At 44.0% G+C, this 25,990-nt stretch overlaps 1 protein-coding gene across 1 annotated transcript in view; it reads right to left on the bottom strand.

The window, feature by feature from the left end:
* Positions 1–25,990, bottom strand: part of FARP2 (FERM, ARH/RhoGEF and pleckstrin domain protein 2) — a 107,980-nt gene that overhangs the window by 53,980 nt on the left and 28,010 nt on the right. The window contains 5 exon segments of the mRNA XM_053902541.1: positions 716–830; positions 2,509–2,606; positions 4,656–4,734; positions 6,138–6,180; positions 7,237–7,341. Coding sequence (XP_053758516.1) covers positions 716–830; positions 2,509–2,606; positions 4,656–4,734; positions 6,138–6,180; positions 7,237–7,341 — 440 coding nt within the window.

A 25,990-nucleotide genomic window follows, 5' to 3' on the forward strand; every position in this document is an offset into this window, starting at 1 on the left:
CCAATTCCTTAGAGATGCCTGCTGGCCCAAGCAGCCCGGCCATTCACCCTTCTCACCCTGGCCGCTCTGTCTGCCCTCAGCTTGCACACCATAGTGCACAACACTATACTCGTGTATCCAGTGCCCGTCCCGATGCCAGGCACACAAGAGGAGCTCCCCAAGTGCCCTGAGTGGCAAAATGCATGAGAAGCACACAGACTTGCCGGGGTAAGGTCCTCCAGGTGAGCATCTTGGTCCACCTTCTCAAGGGCAAGGCTTCTCTCCTGTCCACTCTCCTTTTGGGGAGTTCAATATCACAGCTAACTCCCCCCAGGCCCTCGGCCCTGGCCCTCCCTCCTGCACCTCTCTTCAACCTGAAAGGACGTACCGGCATCAAGTCAGTCAAAGAGCAGGCCCGCCAGCCCCAGCCCACCTCACAGGAGGGCCGCCTGTTGCTCGGCGGGCTGCCACACGCTTCTCACCATCAACGGTGTCATGCATGTGGTGGGACCCCGTGGCTGCCCCTGACGCTCTGCCCTCTGGTCACTCTTACCAGGGCCCTGACGTCCCTTCCGGCCTTTCTAAAGCAGTGAGACTGTGCCCTCCCAGGGAGTGGACGGCAGTCACTTTAGTCAGTCTTGCAGAAGCCTTAGTGGTGGCTCCCGTTACTTAAATACACTATTTCATCATTATAGTGTAGGGACAGGGTGCCAGCGGCTGACTCTGACAGACTCACGTGTGCTTCCGGTGGAATTCTAGAATCTTCTCAAGAGAACGCTCCTGACTGGGCAGGTACTCATTCACTTTAAGGTGCTCTCGATCCAGGGTTTCATCATAATCTCCTATTTCAGCTGAAGTGAGAGAACAACAGTCAGTAATTCTAATTCTCAAATAAAGAAAAATACAAGCATTTGTACATGCAAATGCATGAATTAAAAGAAAAAAATTATCCTAAATCTGTAATAAAAGAATATATAAATATTTTTATTTTATGAACAAGATTTTGTATTTTACTTTCCCACACATCTTAAGCTACTAAAGGCAAATATAAAGGCAGGTAAAGAAGTTTTTTCCCGAGTTTTGAAGAACAAAGATGCTGGTGAGTGACCCCAGGGAGGCTGACACTCAGTCGCCAGTTTATCCTGAGTTTTCTGTGTTTTAAACCTCGCTTTATTTGTCTGTAGTCTCAAGACTCTTGTGACCAGGAATATGTATCTTGTTTGTTTCAGGACAATGTATTTTAAATCATTTTTTCCTTCGGGGCCTCTCAAATTCTTGAGGAACAATGTCTCTTTCTAATTTCATGAAGCTTGAGAGGCCACTAATGTTTCAAGAATCATAGTTAAAGCCCAATAACCTTAAACAATATACATCTTTTTTGTTTTGAGACCACCTCAAGTTCACAGAAACGTCGCTTGCACTGTGCCACACTTGAGGGTGTGCTGTGCCCACATAAGACACGGCCGCCCATGAGCAGGGCACAGCCCCCGAGCAGGCGGGCCCCGGGTCTGCTGCGGCATCCGAGCCTCAGACCCCACCATGCTGTCAGCAGCTGCTCTGTCACGTCTCCTACAGCCAGACGTCCTGGCTCAGAGTCACGCTGCAGCGGGTGGCCCTGTCTCTGCAGGTTCCCGCAGTGGACGCAGCGCATGTCCAAGGGCAGGGCGACGGCTCGACAGGTTATCACACCACATTGGCACCGGAAAGCCAGCTGTCTCTCTGAGAAGACCTCAAACCCAATAAAAAACAACGAAGTCACTTTGAAAACTTATATCGACAAGTGACAGCAAGGCCCCTAGTGATGAAATTTGCTATTTGTACAAGGTGTGTGTGGGGGAGGGGAGGGGACCCGGCAAACCACAAATTAACCCCCGTACTTAGCCGTTCCTATGATCCCCCACACTTTCTACATTCTACTTTCTGTGCTCAAATTTCAGAAACATCACTTCTGTGTCAGGGACTCTAGTCCAGAAGCAGCATTTCCTTCGTCCTACCCTGTCAGCGGGGGGCTTTGTAAAGCCCCAGCAAGACACACACCCGTTTTTCGGAACCTCTTCCTACAATATAAATTTTCCCGTTCTTCTGAGCTACCTCTTGCTGTGTGACATACTGAGAAATGTGTTCTTTTCCCTCAGGGTTTGATGACTGACTTATCACCAGAGGGGCTGTGACGGTCACCCCAGGGAGGTCTCTTTCCAGGGGTGCTGAGGGTCAGGGCTGCCACTTGGCTCCCAGACGCAAGACATTTATGGGGAAAACGCAGGAAGACACAAAGGAGAGACATTCGGAAAGGATTCGTGTGGCTGCAGATCTTGGCCTGGAGCCTTCCTTTCTTGGTGGAGACTGTCTGCCTCAAGGACTTCCACTCTGTAGATGTTAATCTTCAGCTTATTGGAGAAAATACTCAAATCGAAGGCCTGTTCTTTCATCACATTCATTAACTGTGCAGGTACATCAGGTGCTGGCGGTCCTGAGGGCCGTGCACCTAGGACACCGTATGCGCCTCCGCCCGCGGCTGGGGACACTAACACTGCAGAAGGTGGGATGCCAGAAGGGCCGCCGTGGTGTCCGCACAGGGCAGACGCTCCTCCAGGAGGTCTCTCTTAAGTTGCAAGGCAAACAAGTACCTAGAAGGGAGTTCAAACAACACAAATGTCAGCTCCGAAGGCTCTAGGGCAGACCCCCCGCATCTCCGTCGCAGGACAGCACCCGTAAACAGCGGTGACCAGGGACACCAGAGCAGACAGTGACAAAGAGGTGAAGTCGCAGGCGGCAGCTCCGTGGGCAGAGTCACCGCACCCACGAGAGCACTCAGATGCTCGCCTCCCGGACCCTACCGCACCTTCAAGGGCAAGCTCACAAGTTCAGGTCACTTCTGTCACACACACAACTGCACTTAATGACTCTGTTGTGAAAGAATCAGCAACATCCAATTCAGATAGAGCTTAAAATGTGGCCACGGAAGTTTGAGACAGATCGATGATATTCAGCCTTGGCTAGGATCTGAGAAACAGGCACTCCTGAATGTAACTAAAGAAGGCAGTATTAATATGCTCATATGCACGTTTATTCCACCGACAAATAATCACTGAGCTTGTACCATGTTCCAGGTACTATTTCTGGAGCTGGAGCTACGATGGACAAGACAAACTCTCTCTGCCCTTGCTGCAATTTATACTTGAGTGAGCTGTTAAAATTTACTGTATTCTCTTAAATTTTAAATGTGGCTACCCTTTAACTGAGCAACTTCACTTTTATGAAACTTTTCAGGAGAGATATTTTCTAGAGCTTACAAAGATGTGTGGGCAAGGCTGTTTATTTGCAGCAATATAGCAGAGAAAAATCGGAAATGATCTCAGTATGCACTAATATAATAACTTAGTAAAGTAGATACAGGCACAGGCACTGTGCACACAAAGACGGACACGTGGATAACAAAACAAGACCAAACAAGCCGTCCAACCCACAGTTCTGGGCGCATAGTGTGATCCTGCTTTGTAAATTACCATTTCTTTAAAGACCTGGCTCCATTTATACATTTGCTGTGAATTCGTCTGGAAGACACTCCTCAAGTGTAACTACTTCTGGGGACAGCGCAGTGGGCAGGGAGTGAAGGGGAACATTTGCTTTTTATTCCATGTAGCTGTATTCTGAAGATTTTCTTCTTTTATAATAAACTGCTTTTTTTTTTTTTTTTTTAAATAAATAAAAGAAGCACCTTCTGCATAAAGTTGGCTTGGACCCCGTTAGGTAACACCTTCCGTTACCTGTTATTCCCTCAAAGAGGACTTTTTTGGGAAACGCCAGGTACTTAATATGCTAAGAAGATGAGCTCTGTATTCACTCATAACAACACTTTTTGCTGCCCCTGGGGTTGTTTCCTTACCCACAAAGTGAGCGGCTGGGCTAATGGGATCTCTACATCTCCCTGCAGCTGACAACCTGGGATTCTGTGATGTTACAGAGTTCTGTAAGAACCTTCTAAAGAGAGATTCATAAGATGCCCATGATGCAGGTATAAATACATTTTTTTTGCTCAGAAAGGCTGGTACCACCACAATGATATCACAGTTCTCTTTCATCCTATATCTGATCTTGGGTTTTGAATTGGTACATAAAACACAAGGAAAATAAATTCCATAATCTGTGCCCAGATGAAGCAACTGTAAACATTTTCTTCAAATCATTTCTACGAAGAATCAATCTCGAATTCGAGAGAGTGATGACAAAAGAAATCACCTAAAATACTTCTGCTCATATATTCATAAGGACTCTCAAACTCAACACTTCTCCCACTTGAGAGTATTTTGGGCATACGGGCTAGGCTCCTGGCAACTTTACGCACATGCGTAAATCTGTGTCAGCAGGAGGCTATCAGTTCAACAGCACACTAACACGTGTTAGTCCCCCCACCTTTGTCCCCAGTTTGCACCATAAACACTCTTCCAAGCTCCGCTGGCATTTGTGTTTGTGCAAGAGTTAAATGCTTCTTTTAATACTAGACACTGACCACACCTTTTCTGTGTATACTGTTCACCTTTTAGGTGAATGAAGATGTATTCATTCATTCTTTGAATACATAGAGCCTGAGCACTTGATGAGCCAGGCGCTGCTGGAGATACAGGTGAATTCTAGATCCCGCTGACAGCAGCTGTGGCTTAGTAGGGGCTCTTTACCTTGTATATTCTTCCTGCAACTGACCCGGATCAGGTGGGAAAAATTTGACTGCTAGACGAAGCAATGCGTTCTTTGGCCCTATGAAAAGAAACATTTTAAACTTCACAAATATTAGGTCAATCCCACTATTTTTTGAGATCTTTGTACACTTTAGTGAAAGAAAAATGTTACCATCGCTCACTATACTGAACCAGAACAATATGACTGCTGTAAAGAAAAAGCACAAGGTATTATTAGCTCATCTGAGTATCTTAGCTTTACTGAAATTTTACAGTAACACACCCATGTAATTTTCACCAAAAAGGAAAGAGGAGCTGTTTTGCTAAATGTGATGATGCCCCACATGGCCTGACGTCACCAGGGACTGATGAAGCTACTGGTGCATGCCCTTCTCTCCCATTCGGGACTAAAAACGTTGCAGGTGAATCTGGACCCCTAGAAAGGACCCTGTGCGTTACATAATTATTAAGAGGCATCACTATGTGCCTCAATTTAACAAATTTAATAGAGACTAACAAAAATAATGTTTAAAATTACAAAATAGTATGAACTATTTTATTTTATTATTTTTTTATGAACTATTTTATTAAAAATCTAAACTGTGTGTCAACTATACTCAGAAAAAAAATCACAAAAAATAAAATTTTAAAAATTGTTTAAAAAAATAGGGGGGGTGCCTGAGTGGCTCAGTCGGTTGAGCATCTAACTCTTGATTTTGGCTTGGGTCACGACCACAGGGTCATGGGATCGAGCCCTGTGTTGGGCTCTGTGTGGAGCATGGAGCCTGCTTAAGATTCTCTCCTTCTCTCTCTACCCCTCCCTCTCCCCAGTCATGCATGTTCTCTCTAGAAAAAAAAAATTGTTAAAAAAAATTACAAATGCTAATTGAACCTCAATGTCTTTTCATAACTGAGAGAGAAACTGCCTTCTTATTTTTTTGTTTAAATTCAAATTAGTTAACATACAGTGTAGTATTGGTTTCCAGAGTAGAACCCAGTGATTCATCACTTACATATGACACCCAGTGCTCATCACAAGTGCCCTCCTTAATACCCGTCCCCCACCCACTTCCTTCCATCAGCCCTCAGTTTGTTCTCTGTCATTAAGAGTCTCTTGTGGTTTGTTTCCCCTCTCTCCTTTCCCGTCCCACATGTTCATCTGTTTTGTTTCTTAAATTCCACATATGAATGAAATCGTATGATATTTGTCTTTGCATATTGGTCCAAAATTAAAGTGCTATCAAAGAACATATCCTGTTACTGCCACATCTGAGAATGAAGTGAGTTAAATTACTGCCCACCCCCAGCTAACATAGGATAAGACTAAGTAGTGAAATGACTTTCAAGTTCAAGTACTGTTGTCGATCACCTTGCTGCTATCCAGTGACAATGAACATCTGAACATACCTTCAATTTGAACAGTCAAGAACAAAAGCATCTAAAATGAACAGAATTTTTAAAGACTTTAAAAAAAGGACTTACTCCGTATTTGCCTAGTGATGGGCTTCATAGGTTCGAGCCAAATCTAAAGAGAATTTAGAAAAGAGATCAGATGTGTTCAATGATTTCTCTATTTAATAAGTATGTTACAAAATACAGAACTGTTTATAATTAGGAGAGATATTTAAGGCCGGCCTATTTTGATTCTCCGCTCACACACCAGTCTAATGCTGATAAAACACCTGGGAGTGGGGTGTCTGGGTGGCTCAGTCAGTTGAATGTCTGACTTCAGCCTGGGTCATGATCTCACGGTCTGTGAGTTCGAGCCCTGTGTTGGGCTCTGTGCTGACAGCTCAGAGCCTGGAATCTGCTTTGGATTCTGTGTCTCCAACTCTCTCTGCCCCTCTCCTGCTAATTCTCTCTCTCTCTCTCTCTCTCTCTCTCAAAAATAAATAAATATTAAAAAAAAAAAAAAAAAAAGACACCTGGGAGAGGTATAGGAGCACCTGCTTCGAGAAGTGTGGCAGGAGGCCAAGATGCCACACTGTATGGGACCCCACCACGAGGCCACAGCACGCTGCTGTTGCTATGCACAGAACAGGTACCAATAATTATTTTGGGGGGGGGGGCATCTGTTAAGGCCAAACAACTACGTGGTGCATGCTGCACTTGTAAACAACAATGGCAAGAGCACCACTACACGAAGGGGTGGATGGAACTCTAACGTTGACATACTTATTGAATGAACAGGTTGATGTTGGGTTTTAAAACAGTTCCACCTGTAAATATTAAAGCTCCACACTTTTTAAGGCTCATCTATCAAGTGACAAAAAGGATAAACAATTTAGTAGCACAGTTTGCTAAAAATGATCACCAAACAGATGTACTAGAGGGAGTTTCTGGATCTCCTTGGCACACGTACTGGCAGGGAGAACAAATTCAGGGAGGATGGGAACTCAGCCTTGCTAACAGGCACGTGTACTCCGTATTTCCACGGGACAGCCCCAGTAACAGCCCTGTGATAAGGTTCCGTGCTCCCATTGCTGCCACAGGTCCTCCGAGGCTTGCCATGGCCACGTGCACCGCCAGCACCCACCACGTACCCACAGCCCGTCTGCAAGAGTGAGGCAAGAGCACGTACCCAGTAGGCCCGGGGGTGCTGAAACTCCAGCCCGAAGTAGTCACACTCCGTCAGGTTCAGGCGCCTCCACACCTGAGTCAGCAGCGTCTGGCCATCGCGCTTAGGCTGTGAGAGGCAGGGAGGGGAGCACAGGAGAATGAGGTGCCTTCCAACGACCCGGGTTCATGAAACAGCGTGGCAAGATGTGGCTTCCGCACGTAAAATCCATCCTCCTAACTCCTTGCTTCACTCTGCCTTCTTCTAAGGCTCTTAGTGCTCAGAAGCGGACACCAAAGTGAAGCCAGACAACCCCCTCACTCTTACCTTCTCAGGTGCATCTTTAGCTATTTTTCTTGGCAACGTTAGATGACAGAACCCGTTCTTAGCCTCAGTGAACACTTTATCAACTTGGTATTTACCACAGAGGTGGGTCTCATACTCCATGTTTGCCTGAGACCCCAGTGAATGCTTGATTATTTGGTAATAACATTAGCGAGGAGACCTCGCACTGCTCAGACTAGAGGTGGGACGATCGGCCCTCCGTTCAGAAGAAACATGAAGTTAGCTCCCTGGTCTGCACTGGTCACAAAAATAAACTCCTATGGACTAAAGAACAGAACAAAGCAGGAAAATATTTCTCCAGTTTCGGGGTTAAGTAAAGTGTTCCTAAAGTACCACACAAAGACAGACAGACTCGATTAATTAAAGGTGAAAAACTTCTGAACAGAGAAACAGCGAACAAAGTTACCATCCAGAATCATACTAAAACAAGTGATTTCTCTCTCACATTGCTCTCATGAATTGGGTAAAGAGATACAAATGGCTTTTAGGCACACAGAAATGCACTCAAGCCCTCTAATAATGAAATAAAACAGCGAGACACCACTTCTTGTCCATCTCAGAGGGCTGGGAGCACGGGGTGGTGCGGCTGGGGGAAGGCAGCCATGTCCGCGCACTACTGGGAGAACTCCAGTTCGTCCCGTCCTCCGGGAGAGTCTGAAAACACCTCCAAAACTTAAAGTGTACGCATACACCTTTGCTCCAGCAATTCCACTTCTAGAACTTTCTCCTACAGATATTCTCACACAACCGCACAGAGCCAAAGATGCAAGGACAAACCCAACAGAGAACTGATGACACGAACAACGGTACCTCCGTTGTCACAGCCCTCAGGACTCTGTACCAGCGTGGAATGAAGTCCAAGACCACAGTTCAGTCATGAAGAAAAAAGGGTTCCCTTCCTATCCAGTGTACATGACAGAAGCCCACTTCATAAAATGTGCACGCTGCGTTTACCTTAACTGAAGCAAGTCTGGAAGGCTCCATCCTGAGAGGAAATCACCATTCTGGACTGAATGGGGGTGGGGATAGGGACCAGGGCCTTCACTTTTACCTTATTTTCTAACTTCTGCGATGTCTCAATTTTCATCAGTGGGCATGTCATTTTCGCACTGCAAAGATAACACCTGCAGGGGGAGGAGAGGCAAACCTCCATGGCTCCCCAGGACGGTAGTTTCTGTGAGTTTAAACACTGGACTTTCTTACTGTGTGCCCAAGAAGTGGCTGTGCTCCTAATGTGAGCACTCTTTTCTCTTTTTTTTTTTAATTTTTTTTTTTTAACGTTTTATTTATTTTTGAGACAGGGAGAGACAGAGCATGAACGGGGGAGGGTGAGAGAGAGAGGGAGACACAGAATCCGAAACAGGCTCCAGGTTCTGAGCAGTCAGCACAGAGCCCGACGCGGGGCTTGAACTCACAGACGGTGAGATCGTGACCTGAGCCGAAGTCGGACGCTTAACTGACTGAGCCACCCAGGCGCCCCTCTTTTCTCTTTTTTTAAGTTTATTTTGAGAGAAAGAGAGAGCGCAAGTGGGGGAGGGGCCGAGAGAGAGGGGGAGAGAGAATCCTAAGCAGGCTCTGTGCAGAGCCTGATGCAGGGGCTCGAACTCACGAACCGTGGGATCGTGACCTGAGCCGAAATCAAGAGTCAGCAGCTGAACCGCCTGAGCCCCACAGACGCCTGTAAAGCGAGCATTCTTATGGGAAGACGGAAATTGCTGCCCTCTGTGGTGACAAAGCGGCATGCAGGGAGTCAGAGCCGCAAAGGGATGCAGACAACGCCATCCGTAGAGAAGCGAAGAGCAAATGTTCTGGACGAAGTACCATAAGATCACGTCTGACGAGGATCACGGTGAGGGCTCGCGTGCCGGCCGTGCTGTTGGGAGAACCCGCCCACAACAGGCTCTGCAGCCTGACGTGCGGTCCGATCCCCTCAGTGGTGAGCTGGCTGCAACTCCTCTCACACTCAGCACTCCTCCCCAGGAAGCTCTCCCACAGCTGTGCCCCCTCCCCCAGGACTGCAGGGCTGTTGCGGGGTGGGGGGCTCCACAGGAGGACAAGGAAGGCCCCAAAGGTGTGTGCACATGGGCCCCACAAGGCCTGGCCTTGCCCATCCGGGGGCGACTTGGACACCTGGCTGCTCCCTCACAGGGAGACCCCCTCTCCCTCTGGCGGCCACGAGCAGACCCTTGAGAACCTGGTGAGTTAGTTGCCTCGTGGGGAAGGTCCCCTTAATTGCGTTTGGCTCCACATAACCGCCACATCACTTGGCGCTTCTCTCCAGCACGGTGCTTACGGCGCCGTCGTTCCCACATTTACTTGTTTGGGTGCATTCCTATTCCACAGGGTCAGAGACTGCGTCATCCATCTTGAATCTCGAGGCCCAGCAACGTGGCAGATGCGCCACTGACAGGCCCAGAACGTCCACAACTGCTCTGCTGCTCCAGTCCTCCCCTCTCCCTTCTCAAGTGCCTGGTCACCCCACGCGGTAAGGGGCGATGGTGGGATTAACAGCCCCATCCAAGCCCTCCACCCACGGGCAGTGAAGCCCCGGCTTGTCCCAGGAGGCCTGCCGAACCGAGGGATGCCAACACGTATCAAGTGTGCAGACACACAGGCACACATCCATGATGCACCAGCGTCCAGATCCGGAACAGGGTTTTTAAATCTGGGCATAGAACTACACTTAATTACACAGGTTTCTGTACTAATACACACGCATATACATACATATGTATGGACACACACATGGATACACATATATCCATACACACATATGTATACGTGTATATATATGTGTGTTTAACTCCTGTATTGGAGTAAATTTTACCAAAGTAAAAAAGCTTTTGCAAGTCAACTATCCTATGTTCAGCAAAAAAATAATAAGTAATAATTTTAATGTTGGGACACCTGGGGGTGGCTCAGTCGGTTAAACGTCCAACTTCGGCTCAGGTCATGATCTCAGGTCCGTGAGTTCAAGCCCCGCGTCAGGCTCTGTGCTGACAGCTCAGAGCCTGGAGCCTGCTTTGCATTCTATGTCTCCCTCTCTCTATGCCTCTCCCCTGCGCACTCTCTCTTTTTTTTTCTTTTTTGTAGGGGCCATATTTCATCTTTTTTTGGGTATTTTTCTAGTTTCCTTTACTTTTGCAATTGAAGTATAATTAACATATAGTGTCATTATATTATTCTCAGCCGTACAATGTAAGGATTCAACAATTCCATACATTTCTGAGTAATCATCAAGATAAATGTACTCTTTTTTTTTAAATGTTTATTTTATTTTTATTTTTTATTTTATTTTTTTTAAAGTTTATTTATTTTTGAGGCAGAGAGAGACAGAGCATGAACGGGGGAGGGTCAGAGAGAGAGGGAGACACAGAATCTCAAACAGGCTCCAGGCTCTGAGCAGTCAGCACAGAGCCTGACGCGGGGCTCGAACTCACGGACCGTGAGATCGTGACCTGAGCCCAAGTCGGATGCTTAACCGACTGAGCCACCCAGGTGCCCCTAAATGTTTATTTTATTTTTCAGAGAGAGAGAGTGGTAGAGCATGAGCAGGGGAGGGGCAGAGAGAGAGGGAAACACAGAATTTGAAGCAGGCTCCAGGCTCAGAGCTGTCAGCACAGACCTTGACATGGGGCTCAAACTTACGGACATGAGATCATGACCTGAGCCGAAATCGAGTCAGCTGCCACCCAGGTACCCATAGAACAGGAAGAAAGTGATTCTTGAACAAGAGGAGGAGGCCACTCTCAGCAGTACACTAAATAGCTACTATGTGACGCTGACATCAAAACAGAAAGAAATGAGACGTAAAAAATCAGAAAGGAAGCAAAACGATCATTATTTGTAGAAATGATAATTCACTGTGAAAACCTGAGAACATCAACCAGAAAACTATCATGAAGAGATGGAACTGAGTCAGGTGATGGGGGAAAAATACCATACATGCATCTAAGCTGCGTTCCCCTATACACAACTAGCCACCATCCTCAGGACAGAAAGGAAGGAATCAACCACATTTGTAACAGTCACAAAGAGCTGAAGTATTTTGGAGTAAGCTTAACAAAAGAAAGCTTCATGGAGAAAATTCAAAACCACTGCGATGAGACAGAAAGGGGGACACGGAAGGAGCGTGGAGAGGTGCAGGGCACACGAACGCCTCCAAAGGGGCGTCAGTGCTCACTGACGTCAGCCACGGATTCCACGTGGTCCTAATAAAAAGAGCAAAAGGATTCTTTGATGGACCTGATAGACCAATTCTACAGCTGGTATTTTTTTTTTTTTTTTAAGTGCAACCATGCCAATGAAAAAGAAAAATAGGGGAGGACTAGCCTTAGCAGACATTCAAACCACAGTAATTAGAATGTTTGGTACTGGTACATGTCTACACAAACTAAACAGAACAGATTAGGAGGTGAAGAAATATACCCAGATATATAAGGTATCGGAGTGTCTGATAGAAGTGATGTTTGAAGTCAATCAGTGGGAGGAAAGCAGATTACTCAATAAAAACTACTTAGTATCCATCTGGAAAAAATAAGGTTGTACCCTTACCTTACGTAATAATTTCAAGATGAGTAAAATACCTAAACACAAAAACATGCACCCATCAAGGTCCTGGCAATGAGACCGTTTTGTTTCATACTCTGGGTGGAGAGAAGGCCATGGTCAGGACACTCTGGAAGCTAAGAGCTGTAAGAGGGGCTTGAGAAACTGGGACATCAAACAAGAAACGTCTGCACGAGATGAAACTGCTGTGGGGGCGCCTGGCCAGCTCCTTTGGGGGAGCATGTGACTCCATGCTGGGCAGAGAGCTTACTTAAAAAATACAATCAGGGAAAGGGGAAAGGGGAAAGGGGAAAGGGGAAAGGGGAAAGGGGAAAGGAAAGGAAAACAAAACGAAACTACTATAAAGTCAAAAACACTCAGGGAGAAAACATTATAGCTCACATCACAAGGTGTTAATTTTTAAGGCACCCGGGTGGCTCAGTTGGTTGGGTGTCTGACTTCGGCTAAAGTCATGATATCACAGTTCGTGGGTTCAAGCCCAGCATCAGGCTCTGTGCTGATAGCTTGGAGCCTGGAGCCTGCTTCGGATTCTGTGTCTCCCTCTCTCTGCTCCTCCCCGACTTTTCTATCTCTCTCAAAAATAAATAAGCATTAAAGAAAAAAAAAAGAAATTGATAAAGCAGATTAAAAAACAATATAAATACCAAAGCCTGGAAAGTGAAGACAACTTTGGAGAAGAGGAAAGTTGGAGGACTTGCATTGCCAGATATCAAGACTTATTCTGGGGCACCTCGGTGGCAGAGTCAGTCAGGTGTCTGATTTCTGCTCAGGTCATGATCTCGCAGTTTGTGGCTTATGGGATTGAGCCCTGTGTTGGCCTCTGTGCTGACAGCATGGAGCCTGCTTGGGAGTCTCTCTCTCCCCCCTGCTGCTCGCTCGCGCACTCTCTCTCTCTCTCTCTCCCCCCCTCCCCCCCCCCCGCTGCTCTCTCTCTCTCCCCATCTCAAAACAAATAAAAACTTAAAAAAAAAAAGACTTATTCTAAAGCAGTAGTAATTAAGATAGTATGCTATTGGTGCAAAAACCGACCTGTGGAGTGTGCAAGAGCCCAGAGACAGACCCCTATACGCACACTCATTTAACTTAAAGAAAAGACACTAGTGTAATTCAGTGCAGGAAGGGTGCTCTTTTCAACAACCGGAGCCAAGAGAAGTGAATGACCATATGGGAAAAAAGATGAACATCGACTCCTACCTCACACCATACACAAATATTAATTCAACATGAATCATGGAGAGGCAAAGCAATAAAGCTTGGTGTGAGCATCATCTGCTCCTAAAAATCCAGAAATGCACCATCAGGTGGACTACAGGACCCATGCCCACTGCATATTCCCGAAGTAGCAAAGGAAACCAGACTCTCTCTGAACTACATAAGGGGCTAGGCTCTACAGACACTGAAAACACTGGCATCACGGACAGATACTCACAATGGAAGAAAAATGGTCTTCACGACCCATTTCCCTCTGAGGCAAGCAGCCACCCAAATTAGAACTGTGTTTCAAACACTAGACTGGAGAAGAAACAGCATTAAAAATGTAACATACAAAATATAGACTAAAAACCAAAAATTCTGTTTGGTGTTCCCATCTTCCAGTTGGCCACCGTATTCAAGTTCTTCTCCAAGCTTAGACATAAAGCATATTGTTAGAAATTTGCATAGACAAAAGTACCATTAAAGATTTTGTCTGGATGGAAATGGGCTACGAAATCTCAGCTAACAAAGTACTTCTTTATTCTTTGTCTTAAGCACTGTGGGAAAATTCTGGAAAAAGCTTGATTTAGTCCTTCAACTTGTTTCACATGCCCATTTACAGTTCATTTGCCAAATTATAACTCCTCCATCTATCTATCCAGATGCCTACTCCTATTATACAACTCATATCTCTACTGTTTCATTACTTAAAAAATTTTCTTGTCTAATAATTACATCAATGTCAAATTTCCTTTTATGATATTATGTTGTACAATGAATATAATCTTGAGTGCTCACAGGAAACTGTAGCTACATTCATTCTAGATTCTTTGAAAGGTCACCAACATTTTTGATAGGCATTTCATTCCCACTCTGGCACACTTTCAAGTCTTAGGTTCTCACATCTCCCTAAAATGCTGTGCACCAGAGAACTCCTCCAAACTGCATGGAAAGCCACAAGGACTCGTGTTAAATCTGAGGGCCGAAAGATGTAACTACCACTTCTGCTTATCAGAGAGGGGATCCTATGTCCTGGAAGGAGAAATGTATCCCCACACATTCAGTGTTCTGAGACTGAGGAGATCACCTTGCACGTAAATTATCTCTACCATAAGACGTGGACATAACGCGAGAGCCTCCTTATCAATGGATCCACTGCTACCTTAGCTCTTTCTACAATGGTTTCTCTTAAATTACTCAAGGAAACAGGACAACTTAAAATTACCAAATTTGAACCTGTTAATACGGGTGAGCCAGGTATCCATTTACTGCTGTTTTCTCCAAATCTACCCTTCTTTGCCTTGCTTTGTGACACGGGGGCAGGTCCCTGTAGATATTTCTCTTTTACAAGCTGCCTTGTCAGCAAAGGGTGCCAGGGATACCATGAGAAGAAGGAGTTTCTCTCCCTGTTTCTGGGGCTTTGGGATTTTGTGCTGCTATGGCCAGTCCAGAGCTTCCCTGCCCACTGTGTGCAGGAGACCCCATGGCTGTGCCCTCCTGGGTCTCCCCTCTTCTACTCCAGTCCTGCCAGGGGGCAGTTTCCTGCCTGCCAGCCTGTTCCCGTGGCATCTTAGCAAATATCTCCACCAACTGTAGGTCTGAACCTTGACCCCAGAGAAGGAGACCTCTTCCAAGTTTGTGTTGGCCGCTGTTTACTGCATTTCCGGTTCTGTATTCTTCAGCATTCTCTCCTCCCCTTAGTAGTTAATCCTTATACTACTTAATAATCATCACTCCTATTACATTTCCCAGTTCAAATTACTGGCATATATATATATATATATATATATATATATATATATATATATATATACATATATATATATATATGTTTATTTCCTTATCGAGGGGGGAGGGGCAGCAAGAGAGGGAGGGAGAATCCCAAGAAGGCTCCTTGCTGTCAGTGCAGAGCCCAGTGCGGGGCTCCATCTCACGAACCGTGAGATCATGACCTGAGCCGAGATCAAGAGTCAGACGCTTAGCTGACCGAACCACCCAGGCTTCCCTGATGTACTTTGCCTCCAAAAATGACAGTTGCCCGGTCGCAGGGCCGTGGGAGTGGCCAAGATCCTGGCTGGGACCCTGAATACGTCAACAGGGAGACCCTGGAAAATGCTGACAGTCGGCACATCTATCTGGAACCTGGGAGGAAGAGTTCTGTAACTGAGGAGAAAAATGTCGCATCTATAGCGGCCCTCCCGTAATCTGTCCAAGCTCAAGCTGTATGTCCCGGCGCACAGGCTTGGCAGGGCCAGGTGACGCTTACCAGTGCAAGAGTAATAACTACGGGGGGCTCGCGTGGGTGCCTGTTCTGCTTGTTCCCAATTCGTCAGGAAAAGAAAACACTGTGCCTTCAAGCGGCTCTCGTAAATGAGGGAAGGTAGGTTTCTGCCTGAGAATACACAGTCAGTAACAAGCTTCATAACAGAGGAACTGGTGGAGTGCACAGAGGGGCTGAGACGCGAGCACAGAAGGGGATAGATGTGAAAGACTCTGCCGTTGCGCGGAAGGACCGTTAAAGTCTCCTCACGCCAGAGCCAGGGCGCCTCCCAAAGGATACACGCCAAGTGAATGAGGCCCGGTTTTGTGACACTCATGCTTTCCCCACCACATATGTACACGGTAAGTTACAGACCAGCAGCCAAAGAAGCAACTTGCCATTTCTGGTAAGTTTTAGAAGTCGGGCAATCAACCTACTCTTCCCCGCCCCCCCCCCCCCCAATTCCTTGTCTTTACCTTAGCATCAGGGAAAAAGCAAAGGAAAGGGAGAGCATCTTAGGTTGGCAGTAGATCTCTCAGAGCAGTCGGCCTCACAGGTAATTCCTTTCTTTTTTCCTCGTCAACAGAAGGGCTCTGGGCGGCTTGCCTGTTCTTACTTGTACTTGTGAAAACGCATACACAGAAAGGAAACCTGTCTGTCAGCGTGCCCTACCCACTCACCCAGCCAGGATCTTGACTACTCCCGTGGCCCTGCAACCAGGCAACTGTCATTTTTGGAAAGGAAGCTTGCCTGGGAAAAATCAACCTGTGGCCACTGCAAAGGCCAACGAAGCCAATAGGAGCAGTCTGGAGCCTCACTTGCAAAAACACACGGGCGACCAAGAATGAGCAGACACAGAGAAGGAAATTCCTGAAACAGAGGGATCAGCCTGAAAAGCAGAGGAACTGACCCCAGTGAACAGAAAGAGTGGGGTACACCAAAGAAACCGCAGTAAAAAAAAATTAAGGTCCTCAAAAAGGCCAATGTAACAGGCCACTGCATTCATGAAATGAGGAGGCTCTGGGGAAAAGAGAAGCAACTAATGACTTAAAGGGGACATGAAAAGAGCACTCCAGAAATTAAACCTCAACTCAGGAGGCCTGAATCACAGTATGAATCAAGTATAAATCTGAACCGATGGCATGAAAAACAGAGGCAAACTTCTGGAGATAGAAGTAAGGAGAGAAGAGTTTGGATTCAGAAATGTGTGTGAGAAGGATTTCAGGATGGAGACGGTAAAGGGTACAGGGGGTGTGGGTGGTGCTACAGACAATACCCGGTGGCTTGCCTCTTGAAGACCATAGTCTGAGTTGTCATTTCCTCAATCTCTTGCTAGAATTGTTCAAAATCAAAAAAGAAAATAACAAACAAAAATGTAAACTCCATTTTCAGGAAAATTGCTAAACCCTGAATCAAAAACCTTAGGGGTATGGAAGAGAAACAAAAATAATATAAAAACAGGGAGGGGGACAAAACAGAAGTGACTCATAAATATGGAGAACAAACTGAGGGTTACTGGAGGGGTTGTGGGAGGGGGGATGGGCTATATGGGTAAGGGGCACTAAGGAATCTACTCCTGAAATCATTGTTGCACTACATGCTAACTAATTTGGATGTAAATTTAAAAAAAATTAAAAATAAAATTAAAAAAAAAAACCCAAAAACCTTAGGGGGAGGAGTGTCACTAGCCACAGAGCCAGAGGGTGCTGGCGTATAGGGGTGGCTCAAACTAGATGCCAGGAAGCAAATTTCAGGAGAAGCCTCAAAGAATACAGATCAACAGTGAAAGACAGAACCCGGGGAGTAAAACTTAAATCCGTCGTTTGCAGAAACGAGGGGCAAGAGGCATCAGGAGCAGAGCTGCACAGGAGCCAGAGCCAAACAAGAAGTTGTATGTGAGCTGCACAAGGGAGACACTGTGAGACCCACCCTCCCCTGCCCCACCCCCCACAACCACAGGCGAAGAAGAAGTAAAGGCAAAGCTAACTTACATACAAACCTCAGGTCACTGGATAAATTTCAAATTTCAGCTAGGCTATAACCAGCCACCCATACAAGACCTCCTGAAGATAGCCATCCACGAACAACTTATCTGCCCCAAAGATGAGAAGTCAAACTAAAATCATTGCAAATATTCAAAGATACTCAAGATAAAAGGAGAAAAGAAACAAAATACAAAACAAATGTAAGATGAACACTCAGTTGAAAAATGTTGCCTCTTAGCACATGAAGCTGTGACTGAAATTTGAACAGAAAAAGAAAAGTTCATAGAGCAACTGCCTCTGTAAATTAAGAGCAGAAAGAAGAGATACAAGAGCTCTAGAGAAGACAATAACATCTATTCTGAGAAAAAGGATCAGCTGGGTGACAGTTCCTCTGCACCTGTTTTCTACTTGTGTGACCTTGGGCAATATCTGAACTTGGGTCACTTGTCTTTTCATTATTGAGTTGTAAGTCATTTTAAACTATTTTTCAGATATAGAATTTATAAATATTTTCTTCATTCTTTTTACTTTCTCAATAGTATTATTTCTAGCACATTTTTTGTTTTGTTTTAATAAAGTCCAATTTATCCATTTTTCTCTTTTGTCATTTCTGGTTTTGGTACCATACCTAAGAAACCACTGTTTAACCTAAGGTCATGAAAATTTACTCCTAGGTTTTCCTCTAAGATTTTTATAGTTTTAACTCAACAGTTAGGTCACTAATCCACTTCGAGTTGGTTTTTGTGTGTGGTGTTAGGTAGGGTTCAGCTTCATTCTCATCCATTTGTGGAAGACCATTTGTTCTCTGTTGAACTGGCTTAGCACTTTTTTTAGGGTATTTTCTTCAACTGACCATAAACATAAGGACTTACTTCTTGACTTTCAATTCTATTCCACTGATATCTATGTCTATCTTTACATCAGTACCACTATGATTTGATTACTATAGCATTATAGTAAGTTTTGAAGTGTGAGTACTTCAACTTTATTCTTTTTCAAAATTATTTTTAGCTATTTTAGTTCCCTTGCATTTCCATATAAAATTTTATTTTGAATGTTTATTTATTTTGAGAGACAGCAAGTGTGAGTGGGGAGGAGCAGAGAGACAATCCCAAGCAGGCTCCATGCTGTGAGGGCAGAGCCAGATGTGGGACTCAATCCTGTGACTGTGAGATCATGACCCGAGCTGAAATCTAGAGTTGGACGCTCAACCGACTAAACTACCTAGGCACTCACCCCTAGGTAAAATTAAATATAAAATTTAAAAATCAGCTTGTTAATTTCTGCGAAAAAAGCCCGCTGGGATTTTGATGGGGATCACATTAAATCTGTAGATCAACTGGGGAGTATTGCCATCTTAATAACAGTAAGTCTCCTTTTATTATTACTATTTTTTAATGCTTATTTATTTTTGAGAGAGACAGAGTGTGAGCAGGGGAGGGGCAGAGAGAAGAGGGAGACACTGAATCTGAAGCAGGCTCCAGGCTCTGAGCTGTCCACACAGAGACCGACATGAGGCTCAAACTCACGAACCATGAGATCATGACTTCAGCTGAAGTTGACGCTTAACTGAGCCACCCAGGTACCCCATTAATGGTAAGTCTTCTGATACATGAACATGGTATGTCTTTTCTTAGCTATTTAGTTTCTTGCAACAGTTTTACGTTGTTGTTTTTTTTTTTTTAAAGTTTATTTATTTATTTTGGTATAGAGAGACAGATGAGCTGGGGAGGGATTGAGGGGGCGGAGGCAGAGTATCTGAAGCAGGCTCTGTGCTGACACCAGAGAGCCAAATGTGGGGCTTGAACTCATGAGCTATGAGATCATGACCTGAGCTGAAGTTGGACGTTCAACCAACTGAGCCACCCAGGCGTCCTGCTTTACAGTTTTCAGTGCACAATTAAAAAAAAAAAAAGTAATAGTTTCACTGGAGCTCATAATATCTGTGTTTGGAATTCTGTTTTATGGTCTCTCATGATCACTGGAATCTGGGCTGTCCTGAACATGGCATGATGAAGTGGAGTGATAACATGCAAAGCAAAATTCCTGGACTTCCACAGCTGAGCTCTAGGTTTCATTTTACTGTCTTTTGCTAGAAGCACCAGCAAAAGTTGCTAATGAGTATTTATTATATTTTGTCAAACACCATCCTAAAATGGAAATGAATAATATATGTTCACTTAGCCCAATCTTTGCCTTTAATCTTTAAGTATTTGTTGAAGAAAAAAAATCTCAGTGTCTTGACATTTGGTTCTAGTGTTTAAAATTTCTCTTTAAGAATCATGTTTTTCATAAATATAGAGTGAGATTTATTGGATTTGTTTTTAGTAGTATGTAGGGTTTCTTTTCTAATTAATATAGGTTTCCAGAGAAAATATAAAATTTGGTTCTATCTCATATATCAGTACTTCTAGTAGACAGGCCAAATGTAAATACAGATAGGAACAGTGATTCAATTATTTGAGGACTTTACATGTATTACCATGTTTAGTTTTTAGAAAAAAGTGCAATGTAAAAACCAGTAAATAATTTTGCAGCTGGATTCAACATAAATACTCTACAACTGTAATTTAAGTTCTAAAACATAGGAAAATAGATGGACAATGTAAAGGAAGGATAATTAGACCCTATAAACAAATCAGTGGACTGTGTTTTAATTAGAATTTTGTTGGGCTCATGAATTTGTAATTATTTTGATAATTATACTGGGAAGGAGAAAAAGCCTCTCTGGGTTATTCTCTTTGGATTCTTCTTTCCTAAAAAGTTTTTTTTTTTTTAATCTTTTTATTTTATTCTATTTTAGAGACAGAGTGAGTGAGTTGGAGAGAGGGACAAAGGGAGAGAGAGAATCTTAAGCAGGCTCTATGCTGTGTGAAGCTGGACGTGGGGCTCAATCTCATGACCCTGGGATCATGACCTGAGCCAAAATCAAGTCAGATGCTCAACTGACCAAGACATCCAGACACTCCCTAAAAAGTTTAATTAAACACCTGGAACTAATGTAATATTGTGTGTCAAGCATACTTCAATTAAAAAAAAGAGCTTAATTCAAAATCTCCAGGTCACTAATTAGCTTTTTAAAACTCTCTTTTTATGGGTTATAACAGATTTCTTCTTTAAGGAATTAGTAGTTGATAACCAGAGAGTGTAGAAGTTTTGAGGTTCTCTTGTTAAATTTATTCCCAAGTATTTTTTTTTGATGTGTAAATTAAAGTGTTTTCTTAATTTTATTTTGGAATTGTTCATTACTATTATAAAGAAATACAAGTGATCTTTATACATTAAATTTTTTTTTTTAATATTTTTTTTGAGAGAGATGGAGACAGATTATGAGCAGGGGCAGAGAGAGGAGACAGAGAATGTGAAGCAGGCTCCAGGCTCTGAGTGGTCAGCACAGACCCTGACACGGGGCTTGAACTCACGAACCACGAGATCATGACCTGAGCCGAAGTCGGATGCTTAACCGACTGAGCCACCCAGGTGCCCCAAGATCTTTGTATATTGATCTTGTATCCTGCAACCCTGCTGAATCTGTTTATTAGTTCTAATAGTTTTTTGTTTGGGTTTTTTGAGGTAGATTCCTTAGGATTTTGCATATTATGACAATGTCATCTGTAAACAGAGATCGTTTCACTTCTTCCTTTCCAACCTGGATGCCTTTTTAAAAAATTTTCTTCTTCTTTTTCTATTTTCCCCAATTGTCCTGGCTAGAAATTCTAGTAGTAAGTTTTTTTTTTTTTTAATTTTTTTTAACACTTCATTTATTTTTGAGACAGGGAGAGACAGAGCATGAACAGGGGAGGGTCAGAGAGAGGGAGATACAGAATCTGAAACAGGCTCCAGGCTCTGAGCTGGCAGCACAGAGCCCAATGTGGGGCTCAAACTCACGGACCGTGAGATCATGACCTGAGCCAAAGTCGGCTGCTTAACCGACTGAGCCACCCAGGCGCCCCATAGTAGTAAGTTTTAAGAAACCTCTTTACCTCAGTTTTCTTAAGTATAAAACTAATTATAATGCAAACGGTGAGGATGAAATTAAGTAACACATCCTGCAAAGCACTTTAGAACAGCACTCAGAATATGGTAAATATTTAATGTTGGCCATTAGGTTAGGACATCTAAAGCAAATGATTCAGAAAGATTGAAAAATAAAACTATGCAATGAGTGTACCAGGCATACTGTAAACAACAACAACAACAACAACAACAACAACAACAACAACAACAACAGAAAAGCAAGGGAAACCTGAACTTAGAGAATACACAGTTGCATTTAGGCCAAAAAGGCACTAGAACAAAAGAAAGAGGACATTTTATAAAAGGAAAACAGTGCCATCCTCGTCAAGCTATAACCGTGAATATCTCTGTACAAGTGAATCTAGTGTCAACATTCATAAAACAACAATCACAGGAGATAAGAAGAGGAATAGACACGAACACATTACCAATGGCTAATTTACTTCCTCAGTGCTAAAGTAATCACATGGACAGAAGTGATATTATGGATGATGTGTGTGTGTGCACATAAGTGCATAAACAAGACTGAAAATGGTCAGGAAGAATTAAACGGATAATATGACCAAAACGTCAAAGAGGCTATTTTGGGGTGTAAAAGAGTAAGAAATTTTTTTTTCCTCTGTACTCTTTTATATTGACTGAATTTTTTACTGTGAGCATGTATCAATTTTATAATTAAAAAAATACATACAGAAACTTCCTGGGGCAGAAAATGCAAAACAAAAAGACAACACAAAAAAGCACACAAAATGCTATTATTTTATAAACCCAACTGACTTGAATAATTAACAATAACAGCATTAATTTCTAAACTTCAGAAAATCTACAGCAATAGGAAATTTTGTTTTTCCAGAACTTTATGGAAACAATGTTCCAAAAACAATTTACTTTCTCTAGTGCTCTTACTTGTCTCCACATTTAATTCCAGTAAGAAAAAAATTGACCCACTGTAAAGCCTGTGTTCTCAGCAAGAGTCTGTCCTCTCTCAAGGTACCTATTTTTATTTTTATTTTTATTTTTTTTAAGTTTATTTATTTTTGTGAGAGAGTGTACAAGCGGGGGAGGAGCTGAGAGAGCGAGGGAGACACAGAATCCAAAGCAGGCTCCAGGCTCTGAGCTGTCAGCACAGATGTGGGGCTCAAACTCACAGAGTGTGAGCTCAAGACCTAAGCCGAAGTCAGACACTTAACCAACTGAGCCACCCAGGCGCCCCGTACCTATTTTTATTTTTTATGTTAATACACTAACAAGTTCAATTTTTATGATGTTACTACTTATACCTAATTTATAATTTCATTTCATATTACAATTTGCATTCATAATGACATTTAGGTCATGTTTTTATTATTCTGTGTGGTTTTAAAAGATGGAAGATTGATGTAAATTAAAGCCAAAAGCAAGCAACTACAGAGCTGAATGTTCTTGATTTAACAGAAGTTTGATTTGAAAGAGCTCATTATGTATTTAAAAACAAATTTTTTAATCTTTATTTATTTTTGAGAGGGGGGAAGGGGCATGGAGACAGGGAGACACAATCTGAAGTGGGCTCCAGGCTCTGAGCTGTCAGCACAGAGCCTGATGTGGGGCTCGAACCCATGAACCATGAGATCATGACCCAAGCTGAAGTCGGACGCTTAACTAAGTCACCTAGGTGTCCCACTATGTATTTTTAACATGTATCTTTCAGCATATTTTCCAGGAGAACAGCAACGTCTACAGCCTTCAGGTGATCCTGAGTTGTCTTAACAAAAATTACTTTAATAGGAAAAAACTGGTTTTTCTTCTGCTATAAAAATCTGACTTTACCAGTTTCAAATACCAGTACATGCCCCCCTGCCAAAAGCATACTGCCACATATTAGTGAGAAACAAATCTAAAAAGTAAAGTTATGATGATATGAAGAAACATTATGAATATTTAAGTACAGAAAACTAAGAACGTATTTTTCATAATCAGGAACATGAGACTTATTTCAGAAAGACATTTTAGTTTATCAATGGACTTATTTCACAGAAGTCTAAACTGAAGCTTTTGAGGTTATTAGTTCCAGGCAGGTGTTTAAGATTGTGGATTAAGGAAGAAAATATTTCTTTTTTCGCCATCATCAGAAAAAGCTCTTGAATAAGGGCTGGGATCCTCTCTGCCACTGTGGCAAAATGAAGCTGTGTTATATAAACTATACAATTATACACATAAAAGCATAACACGTGTGCACAAGAACATTCCACAGCATTCCAACAACAGCAGTTTGGAAGCACCAACAGACGTTTTCATGTTTCTCTTTAATGACTAGTCAAAATCTCTAAAAATAAAAGCCCCGTAATTACTGCAACCAGGAGTCAAAGACTGAGGATAGTTTTAAAAAGTTGCCTCCCTGGCCCACAGCATGATACTTGTGACACTTGTCCTTTGACATGAACCAGTATGAACGCAATCACAGCACCACACAAGGGCAGTACTAGCATCTCGGGAAGGTCACAGCAATGAGAGTGCAGGTCACCAGAGGACATGGCAAGGACCCTCCACTCAGATGCTGAGGACCACTTCAGGCTCCCTGTGTCCCCAAACAGCTCCCGACCGTCCTCCCAAAGCAGCTGTCCTCATGGCCCCTATCTGAGGCCCAAGCTGGCATCACCTTGGCTCTTTGGTTTCTGTGCCAACATCTTCTGCACAGCAGATCCTGTGGGCTCCTGCTTCAAAATCCTTCCAGGACGAAACTGATGGTCAGCACTGTCCTGCTCCTCCTCTCCATACCAGCCCTGACCTGGCTCTGGTCCAGTCATCATGCCCTTGGGGCATTTCTGCCTGCACCTCCAGGCCACTGTTCCAACCACCCTGAACACTCTTCCTGAGAAGAGAGGTCTGAGCCCCACTCCCTTGCTATCTCAGAGTGCAAACCCCACATTCCTGTCCCCTTCCCGTTTTGTCTCTCTCCCGAGCACTAAGTGTTCTGTGTTTCACCGTGGTCATTGTCAAACTCCTGCTGCAGAACAAGCACCGAGAAGGCTGAGCTCACTGTCCATCCTGCTGACCTATGCACTTCCGGCTTCCACGAGGGTGCCTGGCAGGTGCTGAGGAAACACACCGGCTGAACAAAGGCGGCCCCTATGGGCCTCTGGGTCAGTAAGCACAGCTCAACCCACACTGACAGTCTGTTTCCTAGGTCTCAAATTCTCATGTGCGATTTCCACCATTTCCTGTCCTTTTCGTCACTGTAGATGTCACTTCTGTGAAGTCTCCAGCATTCCTTCTTGTTTCCATCTCTTTTTTTAACTTTAAATACAATGTATATGCTATTTCCCTAACTCTTAACCTCCTATTTTTTTCTAAACTTCAAATACAATGTAGAAATATTTGCAAATCATGTATCTGATATAGGGGTTAATATCCAGGATATATAGAGAACTCTTAAAACTCATCAACAAACTCCAAACAACCTGATTTAAAAAGGGGCACAGGACTTGAGTATACATTCCTCCATAAGAGATCTACCAACGTCCAACAGACACGTGAAAAGATGTGTGACATCACTAATCACTAGGAAGATGCAAACAAGAATCACAATGAGACACCACCTCACACCCATTAGGATGGCTGCTATCAAAATAACAGAAAACAAGCGTTGCAGAGGATGGGAGGAAATGGGAACCTCATCCACTGTGGGTGGGAATGTGAATTGGTGCAGCCAATGTGGAAAACAGCCTGGGGATTCCTCAAAAATTAAAAACAGAATTACCACACGATCCAGCAATTCTACTTCTGGGTGTACACTCCAAGGAAGTGAGAGCAGGGTCTCTGTGAGGTGTCTGCACCCCCGCGTCCAGAGCACCGTTATCCCCAAGAGCTGAAATACGGAAGCACCACTGACAGATGAACGGAGGAGCACGGTGTGGTCCACCTGCACGATGGAATATTGTTCAGCCTTAAAAAGGAAGCAAATTCTAACACCTGCTTCCACATGGCGGAGCCCCGAGGACATTATGCTCCGTGATCAAGCCAGTCATGAGAAGACACGCAGAGTCGTCAGATTCACAGGGACAGAGAGCAGAAGGGTGGGCGCCAGGGGCTGGGGATGGGGGACGGAGAGTCAGTGTCTCATGGGGACAGAGTTTCAGTTTTACAAGAAGAAAAGAGCTGCACAGAGGATGGCAGTGATGGCCGTGCTGCGGCGTGAATGTATTTAAGGCCCCTGAGCCGTGTGCCCTTCAAGGTGGCTAAGGGGAGCCTGGGTGGCTCAGTCAGTTGATTGTCTGACTCTTGATTTTGGCTCAGGTCATGTTCTCATAGTTTGTGGGTTTGAGCCCCGCGTCAGGCTCTACGCTGACAGCTCAGAATCTGCTTGGGATTTTCTCTCTCCTCCCCTGCCCCACATTCGTGTGCTCCCTTTCTCAAAAATAAATTTAAAAAC

The sequence above is a fragment of the Panthera pardus genome, unplaced genomic scaffold (assembly GCF_024362965.1).
Source record: "Panthera pardus isolate Hobbes unplaced genomic scaffold, ASM2436296v1 HiC_scaffold_10, whole genome shotgun sequence".
NCBI classification, from domain to species: Eukaryota; Metazoa; Chordata; class Mammalia; order Carnivora; family Felidae; genus Panthera; species Panthera pardus.